Raw genomic sequence first — 22,620 nt, forward strand, 5'->3', positions numbered from 1 at the left:
GGAACAAGATCTATGTTTTGATCACCTCTTCCATGCAGCTAAGACCACATTTATTTTAAATAAAAACCCTTTAGCAGTTAGAAGAGTTTCTGTGGTTTCCTGGGCTCTTTACCAGTCTGTATAATCACAGAGATTTATAAAACTGTGCTTACTAAAATTAATCTTAAAAATCAATAAATAAATAAATGTGGGTGTAATACCACAAAGGAAAATATGCCCATAAACGGATCACACAGTAATGACTGTTATAAGAACATTACAGGATATGCATCAGCACAGAGAAAAACAGGTCGACTCAAAATACATTAAATTATTCTCTTATTTTCTCAGACTTCAGCCAAGTGATGGAAGAAGCTTCCTGCTGAAATTGCTAAAATGCAATAAATGCTTACAGTGAATAAGAGCTTCATTCAGGTTGTATGACTGGTGCTAGACATTCACATTTTACAGACAGATTTAGATAGCTCCCTTCTCTTCATTGATAAGTTTTTTTCTTCCCTCTGAGAGCCTCTCAGCATTTCGGGAGTTGTGTGTTTGAGATTTAAGACATTTAATTAAACTAATTAACACTATACAAAATCTATTTGGAAGCTAGTCCCACACCTTTCACACTGAGAATACACACCTAAAAACACTGAAAAGGATGTAAACTGGTGTCAGATGCACCAATGCATTCTTACACCTGATTTCCAGAGGAAAAGAAAAAACATGGCTTTATCTGTCCTTTTATTTTCTTCTGACAGCCATATACAGGTGAGTGGGTCCTCAGGAACTGGCATCAGGAAGATCCTTTCACAAACTGTCCATCAGAACAGGGTTGGGCTTAACCTGCAATATTCATATCTGGATTTTGAAATCCTCCTTCTCTTCCCCTGTTCCACAAAGTTCAGTGATGTTCAGAATTAGGAATGAAACAAGGGAATCAGAAAATGCTGCTTGCCCAGGGTCGTGAGTAAAGCAAATAACTGGAGGGGAATTTTCTTGAAACACAGGAATCCTGGGGCCTCAGGGTCATAGTCTTTGACCCACTTCTAGTCAAGTATGTCATGGCTGCTAAGGCAATGTTGTAGTGTTATGGCTGCTAAGGCAACGGGAACTCACCTGCACACCCATAGCTGAATTCTCTGGGTGAGGGCAGGAGATACCCAACCTCTCCTCTTCATTGCACCCATCCATCTCTGTGACAAAATTTTGGAGTGCAAGGGGAAACAAAAGCCCTGGAGTTCAATGTAAGCAATGCTACAGAAGTAGCAAAGGTGCATTTTGTTTGACTTTAGGCCTTATGCACAGAGGGGAGTACAGACCATTCATGGGGCGTGAAAGAAGGGATAGAAAAGAGGACTGCACAGAGGAAAGAAACAGAGGAGGGTGGAAAAGGTTGAATGACGCCCAGGTCTGCCCTCTGTGTTCCTTCAGCTGCCAATGTGTTCCTTCAGCTGTCGATAGAGCAGCATGCAACTCCTTGAAAGTCATCCATTTTTGGCCCTCTTCCCAGATGCAGCGAGAAGCTAGTCACATGAGCAGTTCACATGTACAGGACTAGGTGGGTAGAAAGTTGGCTGGTGGGTAGAAAGTTGGCTAGATTGTCGGGCTCAACGGGTAGTGATCAATGACTCCATGTCTAGTTGGCAGCCGGTGTCAAGTGGAGTGCCCCAGGGGTCGGTCCTGGGGCCGGTTTTGTTCAATATCTTCATAAATGATCTGGAGGATGGTGTGGATTGCACTCTCAGCAAATTTGCGGATGATACTAAACTGGGAGGAGTGGTAGATACACTGGAGGGCAGGGATAGGATACAGAGGGACCTAGACAAATTGGAGGATTGGGCCAAAAGAAATCTGATGAGGTTCAATAAGGATAAGTGCAGGGTCCCGCACTTAGGACGGAAGAACCCAATGCACAGCTACAGACTAGGGACCGAATGGCTAGGAAGCAGTTCTGCAGAAAAGGACCTAGGGGTGACAGTGGACGAGAAGCTGGATATGAGCCAGCAGTGTGCCCTTGTTGCCAAGAAGGCCAATGGCATTTTGGGATGTATAAGTAGGGGCATAGCCAGCAGATTGAGGGACGTGATCGTCCGCCTCTATTTGACATTGGTGAGGCCTCATCTGGAGTACTGTGTCCAGTTTTGGGCCCCACACTACAAGAAGGATGTGGATAAATTGGAAAGAGTCCAGCGAAGGGCAACAAAAATTATTAGGGGTCTGGAACACATGACTTACGAGGAGAGGCTGAGGGAACTGGGATTGTTTAGTCTGCAGAAGAGAAGAATGAGGGGGGATTTGATAGCTGCTTTCAACTACCTGAGAGGTGGTGCCAGAGAGGATGGTTCTAGACTATTCTCAGTGGTAGAAGAGGACAGGACAAGGAGTAATGGTCTCAAGTTGCAGTGGGGGAGGTTTAGGTTGGATATTAGGAAAAACTTTTTCACTAGGAGGGTGGTGAAACACTGGAATGCGTTACCTCGGGAGGTGGTGGAATCTCCTTCCTTAGAAGTTTTTAAGGTCAGGCTTGACAATGCCCTGGCTGGGATGATTTAATTGGGGATCGGTCCTGCTTTGAGCAGGGGGTTGGACTAGATGACCTCCTGAGGTCTCTTCCAACCCTGATATTCTATGGTTCTATGACTATAGGCTCAGGCAGCAGCCCACAGGCCCAGGATTCTCTCCCCCATTCCCATAGTACTCATTTAAGGAACAAAAAGATGTATGTCCTGGCCGCCTGGAGCCACCAAAGGATATCCTACCAAGCATCCTCCACTGAAGAGGGAAACAGAGGCATAAGATAAGGCAGCAAAGAAAATAGTGAAAGAGAAGATATGGAAAAGAAAAGAGAACAGAGGCAGAAAGGGGAAGCATGTGAAAACTGGCAGGAAAAAGGAGGGCAAATACTTGTTTTAATTAAAGGGAGATAGTAAATATCACTCACATTATAAAGCCACCATTATACCGATGTTGGCAATCTCAGCAGTGATTACAAGGATTAAATGGACATAGAAAGCGAATTATGCTCTCACCCCATGGCTTAACCTACACTAGCCATTTTAGGAAAATCTGCCATGTTTGCCAAAACAATGAGACATCTGTTGACAGAGCATGTTTAAAGCCTTTAAAATAAATGAAGAAAGATGAGGCAAGGAAGTGATGGCAAGGTGGTGGCGTACTGTATCTCAATAGTTCAATAAACTCAATTCATGAGCAAAAAACTTGAATGTTAAGGAGATATTAAATCTATAGACACTGCATCCAAATATATACACCCATGGTGTGTGGGGCGGAAGGAAAAGTCTCCAGAGAAATGTTGGCCTCAGCAGTTTGCATATTTGCCGTCTGTTTTCATCCCAAAAGTTGCTTATTAGTCCCAAGAAATTTCACATACACACAAAGTCCTCCTGTTTTCTACATATAGATCTACATAATCTCCTATGAGGCTACAGAAATTTGTGACCAAAATTCTCTCTCTCGGGTTTTTATAAACCTCTATCATTTTGATAACCTGGGGAAAAAGTCACATTCCTGCTAAGACAGGACAAACTTACCTGTGAGAAAGATTCTGTTTAACTACCTGAACGCTTGCTTTCAGCTTTTCACCTCTCCTTTATGAATCAATGCATCACATAATCCCAGGAGATACTTTGCATGTCCGAGCCAAAAATCAGATAAAATTAGATAAAACTTCTTCTACATTGTGATAGTTTTACAAGCTAGGAAACTAGAACGACCATCCCTGTCAGTCTCTAGCACAGTTGGTCAAGGCCAATGAAATCTATTCAGAATTTGGACCATGTTATATGGCTAATATAAAAAAAGATATTAATCTGGACGAAAGACAGACTGGAGATGCCAAGTAAGGAAGTTACATCCAGTTTGGGAAATAAAAACTCCCACTAAAGTCCCTTCAGTTGACATATAAGCTGCTTAAGTAAGGTTGCTGTGAAAGCATAGGACTGTTTACCCATCATTCTATTTCTTTTTCTTCCTTGGCAGTATCCTTGAGGCAACCTGCCTGCCTACTTCCATGCTCAGTTGGAAAGAGGAAACACCAGAGAAGAACAAAGTTATCCTAGTGGCAGGAAAATCATTTGTACACTTCACTAAACAAAGATTATTGAAAGGAAACTTGTAACCCTCTTTTAATTAGTCCTGTAGGAAATGAGTATATATCCTCAAATCTTGAAGAGCAAATTTAATCTGTAAACCAGTTCCACTGAGGAGACAATTATTGTCCTGAAACGTGCAAGCTTATTTCCATTCAGATAAACTATTCTATTCTAAATGATTTTTATTTTCTAAGAGTTATTTACCATAACAGTAACTCACCACTTCATGAATAGATCGATTGAAGCCATCATCCTCTGTAAGGATCAACAAAATTATAAGAGCCATGTAAACATGGTGTGAATTCCTTTCTTCAACTTGATAGAGAATTTCAAGAATTGGCAAAACCTTGAGGGGGAAAAACAAGAATGCATTAGTTTAGCCTTTCAATCAACACAAACAATAAACACAGAAGGTTTTACACCCCCCTTGTGTCATCCTGTCCTTCATAATATCACAGCATCCTTTCCCTCCTGAAATAGCCACCCCTAACTACTGATGTAAAATGCTCAAAGGCCTTCCATCTGCTTTTTATGTCTCCGTCAGAGTCATTAACAGTCTAAACATATTCTTTCTTGTAGTGAGACACTGAATTTTAATTCCTAATCAATGGAATTCCTAGCCACACCAATTACTATAAGGCTCTGAAAATTCCATCTCCCATCTGATAGAAAAACTGTTTGCTGAACCAAATTTATACCAGTCCACGGCTAACTCAGTTGAAACACAGTTTGCCTGGCTACAACACATGGGGCCCAATCATCTTCCTCACAACATTTTACAAAGGTTTAGTCAACACAGAACTATGGTTTGAAATGGTTTTGTCCCATCCATCATAGCTAGACAGTGTTTGAACTGCACTATTCAGAACCATTGTACAATCAGAGGAGGGCAAAAATTGGCACCTTAATCCAAACCTCTTGGAATTTAAAGGGGTGGAGGTGAACAAATTAGAATCCCCAGATCTGAAAAACAATTTGGGTTGGATCCAAAACCAATAAAAGCCTGTTTTTCCAATTCTAATTCATATACTGCCAGTGTTTCAGTGTTCCCATTCTTATGGGAGTTCAGCCCAAGGTCTTGCAACATTTCCACAAGATGGCCAGCTTGAGCCAAAGTCTTGAAAGAAGGGCTGACAGGATTTCATTGCCACAGAATTAGTACCTAAACTCTAGTCTTGATTTGTCCTCAAACTCCAGCCTAAACTTATTACTGTCTCCTCACCATTTCTTTGAATATTAGCTTTACATTGGCTCAGTATAATTTCCCCTTCCCATGATTCCTAAATCACAAAATAATATAGTAAAAGGACTTCAGAAGATTCTTATTTCCAAGAGTGAATGAGGCACAGAGAACTCTTCCTAAGAGATTATAGATGCTTAAAGACTTAGCTTGATGTTTTAAAAAACAAACCGAACATAGCAGGATGAATCATGTGAAACCTTTTCTGGTGACCAGCCAGTACTCTGAATGCATCATATGCCTCTAAAATTACCAGAAATGTTCTGTTATAATCACCAAGCTCCAAAACAGTTTGTTTTGGCTCGACACATGAAAGACATTTTTACAGTTTCTTATAAAACCAGTGGGTTTGTCTTTATGGGCTTCTGGCACATACCTTTTCTGGGGCACATTAACCAGGATGAAGATAACACCACAGGAAAGAATGAGACTTTTTTAAAAACACGTTTTTCCCATCATTAGAACCAAACATCTTTCTCTACAAATTCAAAAGTTAGGGATTTCAAACAGTCACTTCTTTGCTGTTAAAAACAGTTCATTTTTCTACATCCTGCAATAGTAGGGATTGAGATTTTTTTCTCTGAACTACATGATCATTGAAACGAAGACAACATTGTTATAACATTTGTATTTCAGACAGAACAATATCAGTGCTAAAAATAAAATATATTTACTTCCCCATCCCTCAGTGGGAAGTGGTTTTCCCCATATCCTTGAGCAAACAGCTCTTCATTTCTATCTATCCCTAAATATAACAAGTACCATTGTTATGGCTGAAATGGACACAACTCTCACCAGCGTTAGATGCCACTAAAATTCCTTCATTAGAAACTCAGCATTTCTGTTAAGGAATGCGAGACACTCATCTCCCAGCTCCAATCAGAACCAACGTGTGCTCACTCGCTCTCTGTTGCATTCCCAGGAACTCCTGCCTTGAGGCGAGGAGAACAAGTTTAGAGAAGGACTCAGTTCTCCTGGATGGTAGCACAGAACACTGCCATCTAGATCATCCCTTCTTCGATATTTTTAAGCATAAGAAAAGCAGATAATGACTAAAGACATTTGTTTTTCTGACATGAAGCCTAGAACTCTTTAGTGTTATTACTGGCTTGTTCTGTCTTTCACAAGTTTTTCAACTGAAAAAGAAAAAAATTCAAAACTACCTCATACAAGGCTTACTGCCTGAGCTCACAGCTCCAATTGCTTCCAACTAAAATACAGTAGAACCTCAGAGTTATGAACAGGTTGGAATGGAGGTTGTTCGTAACTCTGAAATGTTCGTTACTCTGAACAAAACATTATGGCTGTTCTTTCAAAAGTTTACAACTGAACAATGACTTAATACAGCTTTAAAACTTTACGATGCAGAAGAAAAATGCTGATGTTAACCATCCTAATTTAAATGAAACAAGCACAGAAACAGTTTCTTTACCTTGTCAAAAAAAATTTAAACTTTTAAACTTCCAGACCCCAACGAGAGACCGCTGAATTGGAATTAATTTGCAAACTGGATACAATTAACTTAGGCTTCAATAGAGCCTGGGAGTGGATGGGTCATTACACAAAGTAAAACTATTTCCCCATGTTTATTTCCCTTCCCCCCCCCCACTGTTCCTCAGATGGTCTTGTCAACTGCTGGAAATGGCCCACCTTGATTATCACTACAAAAGGTCGTCTCCTCCCTGCCCCCGCTGGTAATAGCTCACCTTAAGTGATCACTCTCCTTACAGCGTGTATGGTAACACCCATTGTTTCATGTTCTCTATGTATATAAATCTTCCCACTGTATTTTCCACTGAATACATCCGATGAAGTGAGCTGTAGCTCACGAAAGCTTATGCTCAAATAAATTTGTAAGTCTCTAAGGTGCCACAAGTCCTCCATTTCTTTTTGTGAATACAGACCAACATGGCTGCTACTCTGAAACCTTTATTCTTGTAGTAGTTACATTTAACACAGTACTGTGCTATACAGTATTTGCATTTGTTTTTGTTTCTGCGGCCTGATTGTGTAAGTCTGGTTCCAAATGAGGTGTGTGGTGACAGGTCAGTTCGTAACTGGTGTTTGTAACTCTGAGGTTCTACTATATGTATACTGCACATGGCTTTGCATTGCATACGTTCAAAATCCAAAACCTTTCCTAGTGCTAGTACAGTTATAAATTCCAATAGATGATAATTCTCTTTGCACAACAAAGTAATATAAAAGTACTGCAGAGTTTCATTTACAATTTCGCTTTGCAGTGAAAACAACAAAAAGCTTTTTGAAGTTTTCCCCAAGGTAAATAGTGAGGTAAATACTTAGTTTCTTAGATGGCTGCTAAGTGGAGAAATATAGGAACATCAGCTTTTTAGTCCTGTAGGATTTATTACAGTAAAATACTAATATTTATTAAAAGAAAAGGAGGACTTGTGGCACCTTAAGAAGAGAGCTGTAGCTCACGAAAGCTTATGCTCAAATAAATTTGTTAGTCTCTAAGGTGCCACAAGTCCTCCTTTTCTTTTTGCGGATACAGACTAACATGGCTGCTATTCTGAAACCTGTTAATATTTATTACTAATCAAAATTTAATATGTTGCCATGCAAGTTATAGGGCCTTGTAATAATTGTCAAACAGACTTGTTAGTGCTGAATAACACTGAACCAAGCACATCTGGGACACATGTTGCTTCAGAACCGCCCAAGATACACATTATCTCTATTTGAAAGGATGTTAGCTCATAAACCATAGCTGGAGGAGCGTATTCATGTTCAAGAAGCACCCACGGCACTAAAGGTGCAGGGATAACTGAACTAAAAGCACCCTTATTGGCACTGAGTGAAATATTGTATATCAGCTCAATCAGCAGTAATTTGGAAATAAACCAGACACCCCTGTTTCCACCCTACACTCCATTTATAACACAGCTTCTAAAATTAGATTTCTTCATTATCATTCCGATCATGTCACCTTCTCTTTGAAGCCCTCCACAGGTTCCCCAATTTACTGCAAATTTAACTTCCTTGTCCTCACCTTCAAGGCCTTTCATATCTGTGCCCCTCCCTACTTATATATCCTTATCTCTCAGCATTTTGCCCAAGCCTCCTCTGCTCTGGGAATTAGGCCAGACTTAACACCCATTTGTTTCCCTAACAACTGTTATTGTGCCCTCTTCCATGCTGCCCTTTGCATATTGAACCTGAAATGATTCATAAGTGGACTATCTGAACCTTAAGATTTCTGGTTCACCGCAAATTTAGATATTTTTAAATTTTCTGTGAACCAGAAATTCTGAAACATTTTTGTTTCTGAAACACTGACACATGGCCTTTGCAAAACTAAATATATTCCCCCAGGACCCTTCCAGTTACTACTGAAATTAACATGCATCTGATCAGTATCACTGCTGCAGTTGTGAAATTGACAAGAATCGTATCAGTTTCAGTCAGCAGCTTCTAGGGCTCCTAAGGTCTGCAGTTCTGGGGAGCCCTGCCCTGCAGACTGCTTGGGGCTAGGGATCCAGGATTCCACAGTCCCCATCCTGAGGCAGGGCTGGCCTGGAGCCACAGAACCTGGAAGCCCGGTGTCCCAGCAGCCTACCAGGAAGCAGGCAGGGCTTTGACAAAAATCTGCATGTGATTAGATTAAAGTTCATGAACCAAGATGTTTCCACAAAACATTTTGGATTTGATGAATCAGTATCTTCCAATTAAGCTTTGTTTTGTTGGAAAATTCCCAACCAGCTCTATTCATACCTTTTCCTTCTCCAAACTCTCTTCAAGGCCCAGTCCTGCTAAAATGTTTATAAGAAATTAGCCAACAAATTTTGGTTAGGTTGCAGGCATTAAATGGGGATTAATGTGGTAATTAAAATACATATTTTTGTCTCTCTCTTTTTCCTCCTTCATGTACTATATCTTGTGTTAGTTTGTAAGCACTTCAGGGAAGTGACAGTCTTTATACGTGTGGCTCTGTGTGTGTGGACAGCACCGGGCATACAGTGGGTAGCAACGAAATATTATTAATGATCATTAATAAAAAAATTGCTAAATCACTATATACACCAGGGCTTGATCACAGACAAAATATTTTAAGTGCAGTTGAGATCTCTTGCATTTAAGCATAACCAAAATTCTTATTTCCAGACTTCTCAATAAATGCATTTTCACATACTAGAGTTAATAAAAATATTTCTATATGAAATATATTTATGCTTATAAATCCATTATTTAAAAATAAGATATTAACATGCTCCTTTCATTCAAAGATCTTGCCTTATACTACTCTACTGCATATGTGGTACTGATATTCATTGAATAAGCTCCTTTACTTCTACAAAACATGAAATAAACTGCAAAAACACGTAATAAACCATTTATTCTGCACAATGGGCCCACCTTACACACACTAACTCATCTCTACTAGGTCTACTACTTCTTTCCTTGTCGCTGAGCGGTCTTTAATCAGCTGACATTTTTTCAGAAAGAATTCACCATTAAAAAGTTACTTCTAGTCCCCCAAATGTGGGCCAAATAAAAACAGACATTGAAAATTATAGATACTATAGTCGGTCCAGGGCCAGAGCTATTTAACCAGGAAAAAAAAAAGTTTTTATATGCATCTTATCTAAAGTACATGACAAAATATACAATGGTGTGAATATTTATGATCAATATGCTCATACCAAATCTTTGCCAATAAAAATTATAACAAATCATATTCTATAATAATACATCATCTCATCCATTCCTTAAATACAATCATTTCTGGGAGGAGAGAGGCAACTAATGAATAGTCCATAGCAACACCGCACAACCGTACAGGACCCAAAACAAAGAATTACTGCATCCATTAGAAACTACATTTAGCATACTTAATATTGATTTGCAATTACCCAACTAATATTTAGCCTTGAAAACAGGGTTAACAATCCACATCCTCACAGAAGGAGTCAACATTTTTCATGAACACAAGTAATACACAGCTAGTTTTTATATCTGAAAAGCTGTTCCATGGCACCATGTTGGGGCACTGGCTTTGCAAAGTGCCACCGACTGCAACACCAGCATCGCTTCTTGCAACAATTTGAGAGTATTTCCCAGTGATCTCCTTTCCAAATATGGACTACGGATGCCCCTTACTAAATTTATGTGCTTTATTACCCTGACAGTGAGGAAGTTTTTCCTAATGTCCCTTGCCGCAATTTAATCACATTGCTTCTTGTCCTAACCAAAGAGGTTAACAAAAACAATTTTTCACCCTCCTCCTTGTAAAAACCTTTTATGTTACCATATTCCCCCTGCCTCCCCCTCGCCCCCCCGTCTTCTCTTCTCCAGACAAAACCACCCAACTTTTTTCAATCTTCCCTCATAGGTCATGTTTTCTAGACCTTTAATCATTTTTGTTGCTCTCCTCTGGACTTTCTCCAGTTTGGCCACATCTTTCCTGAAATGTGGCACCCAGAACTGGGCAAAATGCTCCAGCTGAGGCCTTATCAGTGCAAAGTAGAGTGGAAGAATTATTTCTTGTATCTTGCATACAACACTCCTCCTAATTAATGCCAGAATGATGTTTGCTTTTTTTGCAACAGTGTTGCACTGTTGACTCATATTTAGCTTGTTGTCCACTATAACCCCCAGATCCCTTTCCGCAGTACTCCTGTCTAGGCAGCCATTTCCCATTTTGTATGTGTACAATTGATTGTTCCTTCCCAAGTGGAGTACTTTACATTTGTCCTTATTGAATTTCATCTTATTTATTTCAGACCATTTCTCCAGTTTGTCCAATTATTTTTCATTTTAATCCTATCCTCCTAAGCATTTGCAACCCTCTCAGCCTGGTATTGTCCACAAACTTTATAAATGTCCTCTCTATGCCATTATCTAAATCACAGATGAAGATATTGAACAGAAACGGACCTAGGACCAATCCCCGCAGGACCCCACTCAATACGGCCTTCCAGTTTGACTCTGAACCACTGATAACTACTCTCTGGAAACTGTTTTCCAACCAGTTATGCACCCACACTATGGTAGCTCTATCGAGGCTATATTTCACTAGTTTGTTTATGAGAAGGTCATGCCAAGATAGTATCAAAACCCTTACTAAAGTCAAGATATACCACATCTACTGCTACCCTGCTATCCACAAGGTTTGTTACGCTGCCAAAGAAAGCTATTAGGTTAGTTTGACATGATTTGTTCTTGACACATCCATGTTGACTGTCACTAAAACCTTAAAAAGAAAAGGAGTACTTGTGGCACCTTAGAGACTAACCAATTTATTTGAGCATGAGCTTTCGTGAGCTACAGCTTACTTCATCAGATGCATACTGTGGAAACTGCTGATGAAGTGAGCTGTAGCTCACGAAAGCTCATGCTCAAATAAATTGGTTAGTCTCTAAGGTGCCACAAGTACTCCTTTTCTTTTTGCGAATACAGACTAACACGGCTGTTACTCTGAAACTAAAACCTTATTATCTTATAGTTGTTTGCAAATTGATTGCTTGATTATTTGCTCCATTATCTTTCCAGCTACAGTATGCAAGTTAAACTGACTGGTCTGTAATTTCTTGAATTGCCCTTATTCCCCTTCTTATAGATTGGCATCATATTTGCTCTCTTCCAGTCCTCTGGAATCTCTCCCATCTTCCATGAGTTTTCAAAGATAATCGCTAATGGCTCAGATATCTCTGCAGTCAGCTCTTTGAGTATTTTATTTCATCAGACCCTGCCAATTTGAAGACACCTAACCCATCTAAGCAATTTTTTACTTGTACTTGTTATAGGGCAGAACAGGCAGTTTCATACCCTGGTACATATATAAATATATATGATTATTCAGTGATGTTTTCTTCAATTCTGTCAGCTTTTCAGAAAGCAAGACGTTTTCCTTTGCATGTTATTTCTGGGCTTTCAAGCAGCTTTTTGGCAGCTGACTTTATTGGGAGAGGGAGGAAGGAAGGAGGATAGTACACCATGAGATTCTACATCACAGAATAAAAGATCTGGAGTAGTTCTGACATATAATCCCTAAGGAAACGTCCAAAGTCCACAGTATATCAATTAAAATAATTAAAAAAAAACTAGCAAAAAGTAGCAAAACCCCTCAAACTTATGAATATTTTTCCACAGAGACAGAAAATTAGTACACTTAGTGCCTGTCACATTGACAGCCTGGAAACTTAATGCCGCTATTGATCCACACAAGTGATCCACCAGAGTGACTCAGCCCTGACCTAGACTGTTCAAGTAAGTGGGGATAGAGAGGAATTCAATCTTCATTGGTAGTTCAGTAGCTGGCTTCCTTCCTGAATTTGCCAACAAGTGTGCCTATGAGTGCTAATTTTCATCATGTCCTTATCTGTCCACTAGGAATCAGACAGAGACCAAACACATTCCATACAGGTCCCCAAACAGCCTTCAGATGCTCACTGAAATCCAGCTTAGGTTGTTAGGTTATCTAACTATGAAAGGCTCTCTTTTCTTTTACCAACCCCTGAGACATCCAATTCTATCCTTACAAGAATTTTTATAAAATAAGATTTGCATAAAAGATTGCCAGCACGTCTGCACTATATAGAAAAGTGATGTTCTATAAACTGCCATACTACAGAACCACAGATCAGGTAGGATCACACTGGCCATTAGCTGCAGCTAGCGCTGCTGGAAAACAAAAAATTAATTTAACAAAAAAATTCAAGGTTTGAACATTTGTTTCAGCTCTGCATTGGAATGAGACAGACCTTTTGAAACTTTTCATGAAAAAATAAAGAGAGAGGAGCCACACACCTCCTCAACCCCAGAATAGCCAACAGACGAATCAAGCAGAGCAGGAACTTGAATCTAGGTCTCTCCAACATCTCTGGTTAGTGTCCTAATCACCAGACTATTGGGTATTCTGGGGAAGGTCTTTCTTTTAACCCTCACCCTGACAAGAAACCTCCCCAGCAAAATGTTTCCACAAAATATTTCAGTTTTGACACAGCATTTTCCTGAATAAAAAAAGTTTAGTTGAAAAAAGTTCCGGACCAGTCCAAGTCATGACCTCAATTCAAAGCAGTTAGAAAGTTTTTGCTACCATAACATTTCTAACTAAACTTTGACAGCCTCCCTCCCAGAACCTTTAGAATTGCCTGTTTTATTTCTGGTTTCAGAGTAACAGCCGTGTTAGTCTGTATTCGCAAAAAGAAAAGGAGTACTTGTGGCACCTTAGAGACTAACCAATTGTGGCTCACGAAAGCTCATGCTCAAATAAATTGGTTAGTCTCTAAGGTGCCACAAGTACTCCTTTTCTTTTTGTTTTATTTCTGTACTCCAGAACAGGTCCACTTTCATTACATTAATAAGCCAAGTAGTTACACTCTGCAGTTAAAACTTACTTAGCTTTGCAGTCTGAGTATAATTAACTAGAAATAATAAAACTGATTAAATTTCTTGAGCATACCTGAAGGTCAACAGATTTGGGCTATATCAAACCAACTATAGTGTGTGAAGGGGAGACGAGAAATTGTCCAGTAAGGATCATTAGGCATGAAGAGTTTAAGAGCCTGAAATGAAGATCACAGGATTTTGCTCACTACTGATCCTTAACAGAGAGGGGGGGAAAGCAGCACAAGAGGTCTGTTCCTAGTATTTTAAATGTGGGGTATGTGCATGCACAAACAGGGCAGCGGAGGGAAGAGCAGAAGAGAAAAGATGGTGATCTAAGAATAGCTGTCCTGGGTGGACACCACCTCTCATGCTCCTGTAGTTAGGACACCTGAAAACAGGAAAGGGGTAAAGCTAGTAAGTGGCTTCAGAAGATGCTGCCCAATTTGAGCAGAAGTGGCTTTACCATGGTCGGGAGAGGCTATCCCAGCTAAATAACAACTCAGGAACAGTTTGGAGGACACTGTCGAAGCTGTGCTCCTTATTCTAGGAAATACCATAAGAAGTGTGGACAATTCATCACACCTTTAACTAATAGTCACAAATTTTTACCTGTTGACACTAACACATTTACATCTGTGTTGACTAATAGTTTCCTGGCTAATGAAAGCTTGAAACACAGTTTATTTATATGAATTCAAAGTTTTCCTTTTGATTTCTCCTCACATTATTCATTAAAGAATACCAACTAATGATATTTATATCTAAAACAAATGGAAGACCATTATGTCACTAAGGACCAAATCTATATAGGCCTGTTACAACATGTCACATTATACAAGCACATGCGGAGCTGCATGCTGATACTGAATCTGTCTGTGCAAATACAGGTTTCTGCACGTGCAAGTTTGCAAATGCATTTTTGGAACCCCGTTAAAAATATCAGAGTGATAGAGTTTAAGTTGCAAAGGGACCACCAGATCATGTAGCCTGACCTCCTGTATATCACAGGCCACTAAACACCTATGGTCTTAACTCTCCTGCCATCTTGGCCCACCCATGCCATTCTTATTCTATCCAATCTCCCCCCGCATTTTAAACACATTAAATTTCCCTATCAATTTTGCTTACATTCCAGAGATTTATACTTTTATCAGTGCTATCTTTTAATCCAGTCACATGCTGAGCATAATAATATGAACAAGACATGACGAATCATGGACAAGTAATTCACAATCCATTGTCCTATAGAGATTCTCTCTACCCCCAGAATATTGAATAACATCACACAACCATACACAAACCTCCACAAATCAACCCCAATTGCCAAATATTAAGTATTAAATATGCAGTACAATACTTACAAGATTTTCCATATCAGTGCGGGCCAACATATATGTCCGAACATTGCTGTTCTGATGCAGTAATATGTATAAAAGGAGAGTTGCTTGATCAGATTTCTGCTGTTCACACAAAGCTGTGTACAAACTGTTAAAATTAATCTGGAAAGCATGTGGACTTGGTGAAGGAAAAGCAGTGCTATCTGGAATAAAGAAACCAAAAACATATTTAAAAAAAAATTTACCACCTCGGCTTCTGTTTGTTTTACAGACACTTTCATGTCTGACACAGGCACCACAGAAAGAACTGGAGCTAAATACCTGCAGAAATAATCTTCAGTCAGTCTTGGTTCAACTTTTACTGGTGACCATAAACCTTAGCCAAGTCTCATAAAACTTTAGTTATGTCAAAGTTACAACTGTTTTCACATCTGAGAACTGGTGAGCCTTCCTTATACCCATATTAGTCTTTCTTGCTCCTCCCTCCAACTCACAGTCAGTCATGCCTGTAACAAAGCAGCCTTGTCACCCTTTATTTCCCTTCCTGACTCTCAAGGTAAGAAAAGAAGGCAGCTCAGGAAATGCTGGGTAATGGTGAAGCTACAGGGCTTTTCTTAAGAGCTAGAATTCCAAGGGAACATGAAGGAGTAGGTTTGTTTTTAGTCCCAAAATGATCCAACTTCCGGGTTTAGTTTACAGTGCTCTAGGAGTATCACATCTGTATTTACTGGTATGTATTAATCTTTCAAAGGGCTAGTCTACATTGAAAACTTAAATTGGCTTAGTTACGTCTCTCAGAGTTGTGAAAAATCCATACCCCAAAGAGACTGAGCTATGCCGACCTAACCCTCCGTGCAGACGGTGCTAGGTCAGCAGAAGAATTCTCTCAATTTAGCTACAATCTCTTAGGGAGGTGGATTAACTACAGCAATGGGAGAACCCCTCCCATTGCTGTGGTGAGTGTCTACACTGAAGCATCACAGTATTGCAGCTGTAGAATTTTAAGTGTAGACATACTGTAAGTAATCTATGTTCAATGGCCATAATATAGGCCTTGGTTAGACTAGAAAGAAAGGTGTGTGCTGTTTTAAATTAGATTAGCTAATGTGATTTGAAACATCACTTAGCACAGTTTAACTCCTTGAAAATTGTGTCAGGTGGTTATGGTGTGTATGGCATAACTTAGGGTGAAGGTGGAGATGGAAGCAGAACAGAATATTATGAAAGTAACAGTAAAAAAGGTTGAAAACTGGTTTCTGTGTGTTTCTATGATGTTTGTGGAACTATGTGACTTTTCAGCTATATCTGAAATATAAGCAGCTCAGAAATGTCCATTTAAAATAAAAAAAACTTGTAAGTAGATACATGGAAAAAGATATTTCTTGCTATATGAGCTTCCAGAATGCTGCACTAAGTCAACTGGACATAGCTTTATTTTCAGAGAAGGTGAGCTGTCTGGAGCACCAGGAAAAATTAAAGCAGCCTTTCAAGATAACACTTGCTCTCTTACCCAGAGTAATTTTTAAGGTAGAATGGAAAACCTAGCGGGCGGTTTTGTTTATTTTTGTTGTGGTTTTTTTAAAATTGTGATCACCATGGTGAAGGTAGGCAAGCATGAGTGTGTGTGTCTGAGCTGATTTGCTGATTACTTTCCATACCAAGCTTTCAAAAGCTGAAAATTGGACTAAGCAGTTTTAACGTTGTTTGACGTAACAGCGTCAGCTACAGAGTTTCCAAAGCGATCAGAACTTCAGAATCTACTCTTAATCTCCCCAGGACTTGAATTAGCATATTAGGGGTGCTGGAGAACAACTAATACTTCGCATGTGAATCCTCTATTTTTCATAAAAGCAAGATAATGATCAAATATTACACATTATACCACCATGAAAACAGTGGTGACTTCAACATTCTCACCAGCTATGCCGCTATGGAAAAGAACTGCAAGCCAATATGAATTTAATCTTCAAATGAGCAGTCCTGCACTTCTCTACTATTCTTTTCAACTTTTCTTAATAAACTTTTACATCCGTGCAGCGTATGCATCAAAAACTCCTGTGCATCAAAAACACTCCCGTTTTTAAAAAAGCCACTACTTTTCTCTTTCTTTTCCTTCCATATTCCCAGAATAAACCATTGTCAGGTTGTATTCCATTAATCCAAAACAACTGCTACTTTGTGAAAATATTTTTTATTAAAATTTAAAATGTAAGTGTAGCTAGAGATGACGAAGCAGATTAATTCAACACACTTTACTAAAGGAGCACTTAGATGCTATTGTCAGCTGAGAATTCTACATGTCTCAAGCTGTGTGAATTACTAAACAAAATCACTAACAGTTGCAACTTTTCTTTACCAATTTTGTTATAGAGACACTTACAAACCTTTTTAAAAATTGCCAAAAACTACCAAAAGAATCTTTTAAAAACATTATGGAAGAAGAGTCCTAAAGAATTTAATAAAGACAGATAATCTTTCCAAACCTATTTATGGACTTCAATAGCAGGGATATAATCTGTATTATATTCCATAGAATGGTTTTAAAAACTCTATAGAAAAGATGTAGTTACTCTTTATTAAATTCTACAGGTTTCAGAGTAATTTCTCTAGAACACTATTGGTCTCATCCCCAATAAATTAGACAGGATATCTTCATAATGAAAACAGATAATTCTTGTATTATATTCAGACCTTTTATATAGTTAAAGTTGCAACAAGGCTTCCATTATAATTCTTGTTAAGAACATAAGAACAGCCACATTGGGTCAGACCAAAGGTCCATCTAGCCCAGTATCCTGTCTTCAGACAGTGGCCAATGCCAGGTGCCTCAAAGGGAATGAACAGAACAGGTAATCATCAAGTGATCCAACCCCTGTCGCCCATTCCCAGCTTCTGGCAAACAGAGACTAGGGACACCACCCCGCCCATCCTGGCTAATAGCCATCGATGGACCGATTCTCCATGAATTTATCTAGTGCTTTTTTGAACCCTGTTATAGTCTTGGCCATCACATCATCTGGCAAGGAGCTCCACAGGCTGACTGTGTGTTGTGTGAAAAAATACTTCCTTTTGTTTTGTTTTAAACCTGCTGCCTATTAATTGTATTTGGTGACCCCTAGTTCTTGTGTTATGAGAAGGAGTAAATAACACTTCCTTATTTACTTTCTTCACACCAGTCATGATTTTATAGACCTCTATCATATCCCCCCACAGTCATCTCTTTTCCAAGCTGAAAAGTCACAGTCTTATTAATCTGTCCTCAGATGGAAGCTGTTCCATACTCCTAATAATTTTTGTTGCCCTTTTCTGAACCTTTTCCAAGTCCAGTAGATCTTTTTTGAGATGGGGCGACCACATCTGCATGCAGTATTCAAGATATGGGCATACCATGGATTTATATAGAGGCAATATGATATTTTCTGTCTTATTATATATCCCTTTCTTAATGATTCCCAACATTCTATTCACTTTTTTAACTGTCGCAGTACATTGAATTGATGTTTTCAGAAAACTATCCACAATGACTCCAATATCTCTTTCTTGAGTGGTAACAGCTAATTTAGACCCCATCATTTTACATGTATACTTGGGATTATGTTTTTCAATGTACATTATTTTTGCATTTATCAACACTGAATTTCATCTGCCATTGTGTTGCCCAGACACCCAGTTTTGTGAAATCCTTTTGCAGCTCTTTGCAGTTTGCTTGGGACTTAACTATCTTGAGTAGTTTTACGTCATCTTCAAATTTTGCCATCTCACTGTTTACCCTTTTTTCAGATCATTTAGGAATATGTTGACTAGGTGATCTGGAAAAAGGGGCAAACACTGTTGTCATGCACGTTTGTTTTCCCTGCCTCCCAGTTTTTCCAGAGGAATAAATTTGATCTGAAGAATTGTCTAGTTATCATTGGGAGGAGCAGAATTAGTTTTTTCTAATTGTTCAATGCAGATACAATGTTTCCCAACACTTAAAAATGAGTCTAAATAAATTACACAAACACTGCAAGTAGTCAGCACGTCATTTAAAACAGCAACACCAAGAATAACATTATGAAATTAGGGCCGCGGTAGCCCAAGGACTCTGTGAGGACTAAGAGCTTTTCTGGATAATGAAAGCAGCTCCGGATCATGCTGAACTGATTAAAATTTCCTGCTTAAATAAGCGAACTAGTTTAAAGGAGTATAAATATAAGTACAGAGTATACTCTATATATAAATGACACTTATATTTATACTCTATACTTATATTTATAAGTATAAGTGTCAAACCAGCTCAGCTACAAACAAGTTCACATCTATGCATATAAAACTAACCAATGAAACATGGTCCAGGGTGCCCAGATCTCCCAATGCCTATAGCGTTCCTAAAGCCAACAGGATCCTTTTGGCTACCTGACTTGCCCCCCGCCACCCACCCCCTCACCTTCCCATTTCTATTTCTATCTTGTGAAGTTGCAGAGCTATGCAGAAGAGAAAAGGTCTTAAAACCTTTGCAAGAAAGCAAGCTATAGGAACTCCATTTTCCAAAACCGAATTGCACAGTACCCTTCAGTGTTTAAACACCCTTCCCCCCCGCCACAGTGTCTTTTAAGTTTCATGGGCTGAGACATGCTGGCTCAGGAACTTCACAGGACCTATGGAAGAGAAACTCCCTTTCTGTACATTTCCTGGGTTTACAGGACAGAACCTGTATTATAGCACACCTTGGTAAGAAAAATGGTTTAGAAGCCAGGATAACACAATGCCGCAGTTGCTTCTATTCACACTAGAAGATTAAGAAAAGGTACAAACCTTGTGTGTTCTTGAAGGACATAATAGCTTGTCTGTATGGGTTTGGTGTATCTGGAGCATCAGTCAAATTAGCTAGCACAAGCAGAAGCAGAAGGCTCTGATTAGCTAAAGGTGATGACTGTTCCTGCTGTGGTGCTGGTTTACTTCCTACTCCACCCAATGTGAATACTGTCCACAGGCCAGCTAAAGGGAAGAATTGAAGAAGACAATCCTCTTAGTGAATGTTATTAAATATTTATGGTGTGCTTTAAGGGGCACACCCGTCTTTACAAATGAGTAAGAGGTTTCTTTTGGTTTACCCCAAAGTACAGCTACAATACAGAGAAAAACAATTCATCCTGAGACAATAAAGGGACAACATTGATCATGAATTTGATGGTGGAAGAATCATGAAAGCACATTTCAAAGGAGTAGGGGGAGAGCATTTGGCAGATGAGAACAGGGAGGCTGCTGGAAGTGTAAGAGGTAATAGTGCAGGAGGAGATGAAAGATGTGATTAGGAGAAAGAGGCAGCGCCATAATGGTGCAAGACTCTGAAGGTAAAGAGATTAAACCTGATGTGATAGAAGACACAAAGCCTATGAGGGGATTCAAGAAAGGGGCACTGACACAGTTGGTGCACAGGAAGAGGAAGACGAATTTGTACAGTATATTTGCAATCAGATAATCTCCTTTAAAAACGCAAATAGATTCCAGCATGATGCATTTCTTAATGTGCTTTTTTATTAAACCCAGAATGTTATAATAGATTCCAAGGCCAGAAGGCCCACTGTGATCATGCAGTCTGACCTCTTGTATAACACAGGACATAGAACTTCCCCAAAAAAATTCCTAGTGAAGATCTTTTAGAAAAGAACCCAATCTTGATTTTAAAATGTTTAGTGATGGAGAATCTACCATGACCCTGGTAAGTTGTTCCAATGATTAATTACTCTCACTGTTAAGAATGTATGCCTTATTCCCACTCTGAATTTGTCTAGCTTCAACTTCCAGCTAGTGGAATGTATTATACCCTTCCCTGCTAGACTGAAGAGCCCATTATTAAATATCTGTTCCCCATGCAGGTACCTATAGACTGTAATCAAGTCACCCCTTAACCGTCTCTTTGTAAAGTTAAATAGATTGAGCTCTTTGAGTCTATCACCATAAAGCTTTTTAGCCCTTTACTCATTCTCATGGATCTTCTTTGAAACCCCTCCAACATATCAACATCCTTCGTGAATTGGAGACACCAGAACTGGACGCAGTATTCCAGAAGAGGTCACACCAGTGCCAAATCCAGAGAAGTAAAATAACCTCTCTACTCCTATTCAAGCTTCCAGTTTTTCCATCCAAGGATTGCATTAGCCCTTTCAGTTACAGCATCACACCGGGAGCTCACATTTAGCTGATTATCCACCACAACACACAAACTTTTTCAGAGTCACTGCTTCCCAGGATAGAATGCCCCATTCTTTGTTCCCAGACTCATACAATTTACATTTAGCCATATTAAAATGCATATTGCTTGCTTGCGCCCAGTACACCAAGTAATGCAGATCATTCTGTATCAGTGACTGGTTCTCTTCGTTATTTACCAATCCCCCTATTTTGGTGTCACTGTGACAGGATCCCCAGTGTACAACCTGGAACTGGCCAACTGCTATGCCCCCTTAACTCTCCAGCCTGGGCTTTCTCTCACAATGCTTTGTTAGTGAAATGCAACAAACCTTTTCAGGTGCTGTTATCACTCAGCACAACAGCACGTGGAGCCCCACACTCAGCTAGAGTGCATGAATGCTGCTTGAGCCACTCACGAATCACACAGAGAAAGGCACCAGAAAATCTCCCAAGCCCCTAGCCTTGGACCCCACAACTGTACTTTCTTTCCCTGGTCAGAAGCCTGACCAGTGTAAGTTCATTACCTAGTGTGCCCCTCCCTCCATGTGGAGAGGGCACACATCATCCTTTGTAACCTGAGCTGATATTTCCCGACCACCTCATCGAAAACACACAGTTTTAGGTAAAATATAAAACAGATTTATTAACTACAGAAAGATAGATTTTAAATTATTATAAGTGGTAGGCACAATAGGTCAGAGATAGAAAATAAAAACAGTCTAAATCTTAAACCTTATTAGACTAGGCAGTATTTGGATCAAGCAGTTTTTGTCACCCCACTAGGTGCTACAGTTCTTAGTACACAGGCTTGCCCTTTAAGCCTGGGACCAGTCTCCTCAGTTCAAGTCTTCATCTTCCCAGCATTCTTGTTGCTTCCAGTGTAGGTGTGGGAGGAGAAAGGCCCAAAGCATGACATCACCGTCCCCTATTTTATATCCTCAGTCCATGTACCAGGAAGACACTAGCTCAGGCATGCCTGGTGGGCCTTGTTAAGTCACAGCATTGAGCCCCCCCCCGGTGTGGTCTTGTACAATTTAGTCATTGAGTTGAGCAATCCCCATTGTGTGGTGCTTGCACAACTGTCATTAAATTGTAAATCCCTTGTTTACTATTCTGCTGGTCAATGGCTGGCGATGATCGTTCAATGACCACCCAGCTGATATTGATTGGTATTAATTATACTATCCTCCTTTAATTCTTTATTAATCGAGTCCCGTATCAGCCACTCCATTATTTTGCCTGAGATCAATATCAGACTGACAAACCTATATTTACCCAGGCCATCCCGTTTAATCCCTACTACCCTTTATAAATATTGGCACAACATTAGCTTTCTTCCAGTCTTCTGGAACTTCCCCAGTGTTCCAGGACTTATTGAAAATATTAACAATGTAGCAAGCTCCTCAGCCAGCTCTTTTAA

General features: G+C 39.5%; 1 protein-coding gene across 4 annotated transcripts in view; it reads right to left on the bottom strand.

The window, feature by feature from the left end:
• Positions 1–22,620, bottom strand: part of DYM (dymeclin) — a 382,693-nt gene that overhangs the window by 179,270 nt on the left and 180,803 nt on the right. For all 4 annotated transcript variants that reach the window (XR_013346107.1, XM_077816663.1, XM_077816662.1 and 1 more), the window contains 3 exons: positions 19,821–20,003; positions 15,051–15,229; positions 4,318–4,443 (listed from right to left, as the gene is read on the bottom strand). Coding sequence is in view for 3 of the 4 variants with exons in the window: in XM_077816663.1 (XP_077672789.1) it covers positions 4,318–4,443; positions 15,051–15,229; positions 19,821–20,003 (488 nt within the window). In the remaining variant the exon portion in view is untranslated. The remainder of the gene's footprint in view (positions 1–4,317; positions 4,444–15,050; positions 15,230–19,820; positions 20,004–22,620) is intronic.

The sequence above is a fragment of the Eretmochelys imbricata genome, chromosome 5 (genome assembly GCF_965152235.1).
Source record: "Eretmochelys imbricata isolate rEreImb1 chromosome 5, rEreImb1.hap1, whole genome shotgun sequence".
In the NCBI taxonomy this organism is placed as follows: Eukaryota; Metazoa; Chordata; order Testudines; family Cheloniidae; genus Eretmochelys; species Eretmochelys imbricata.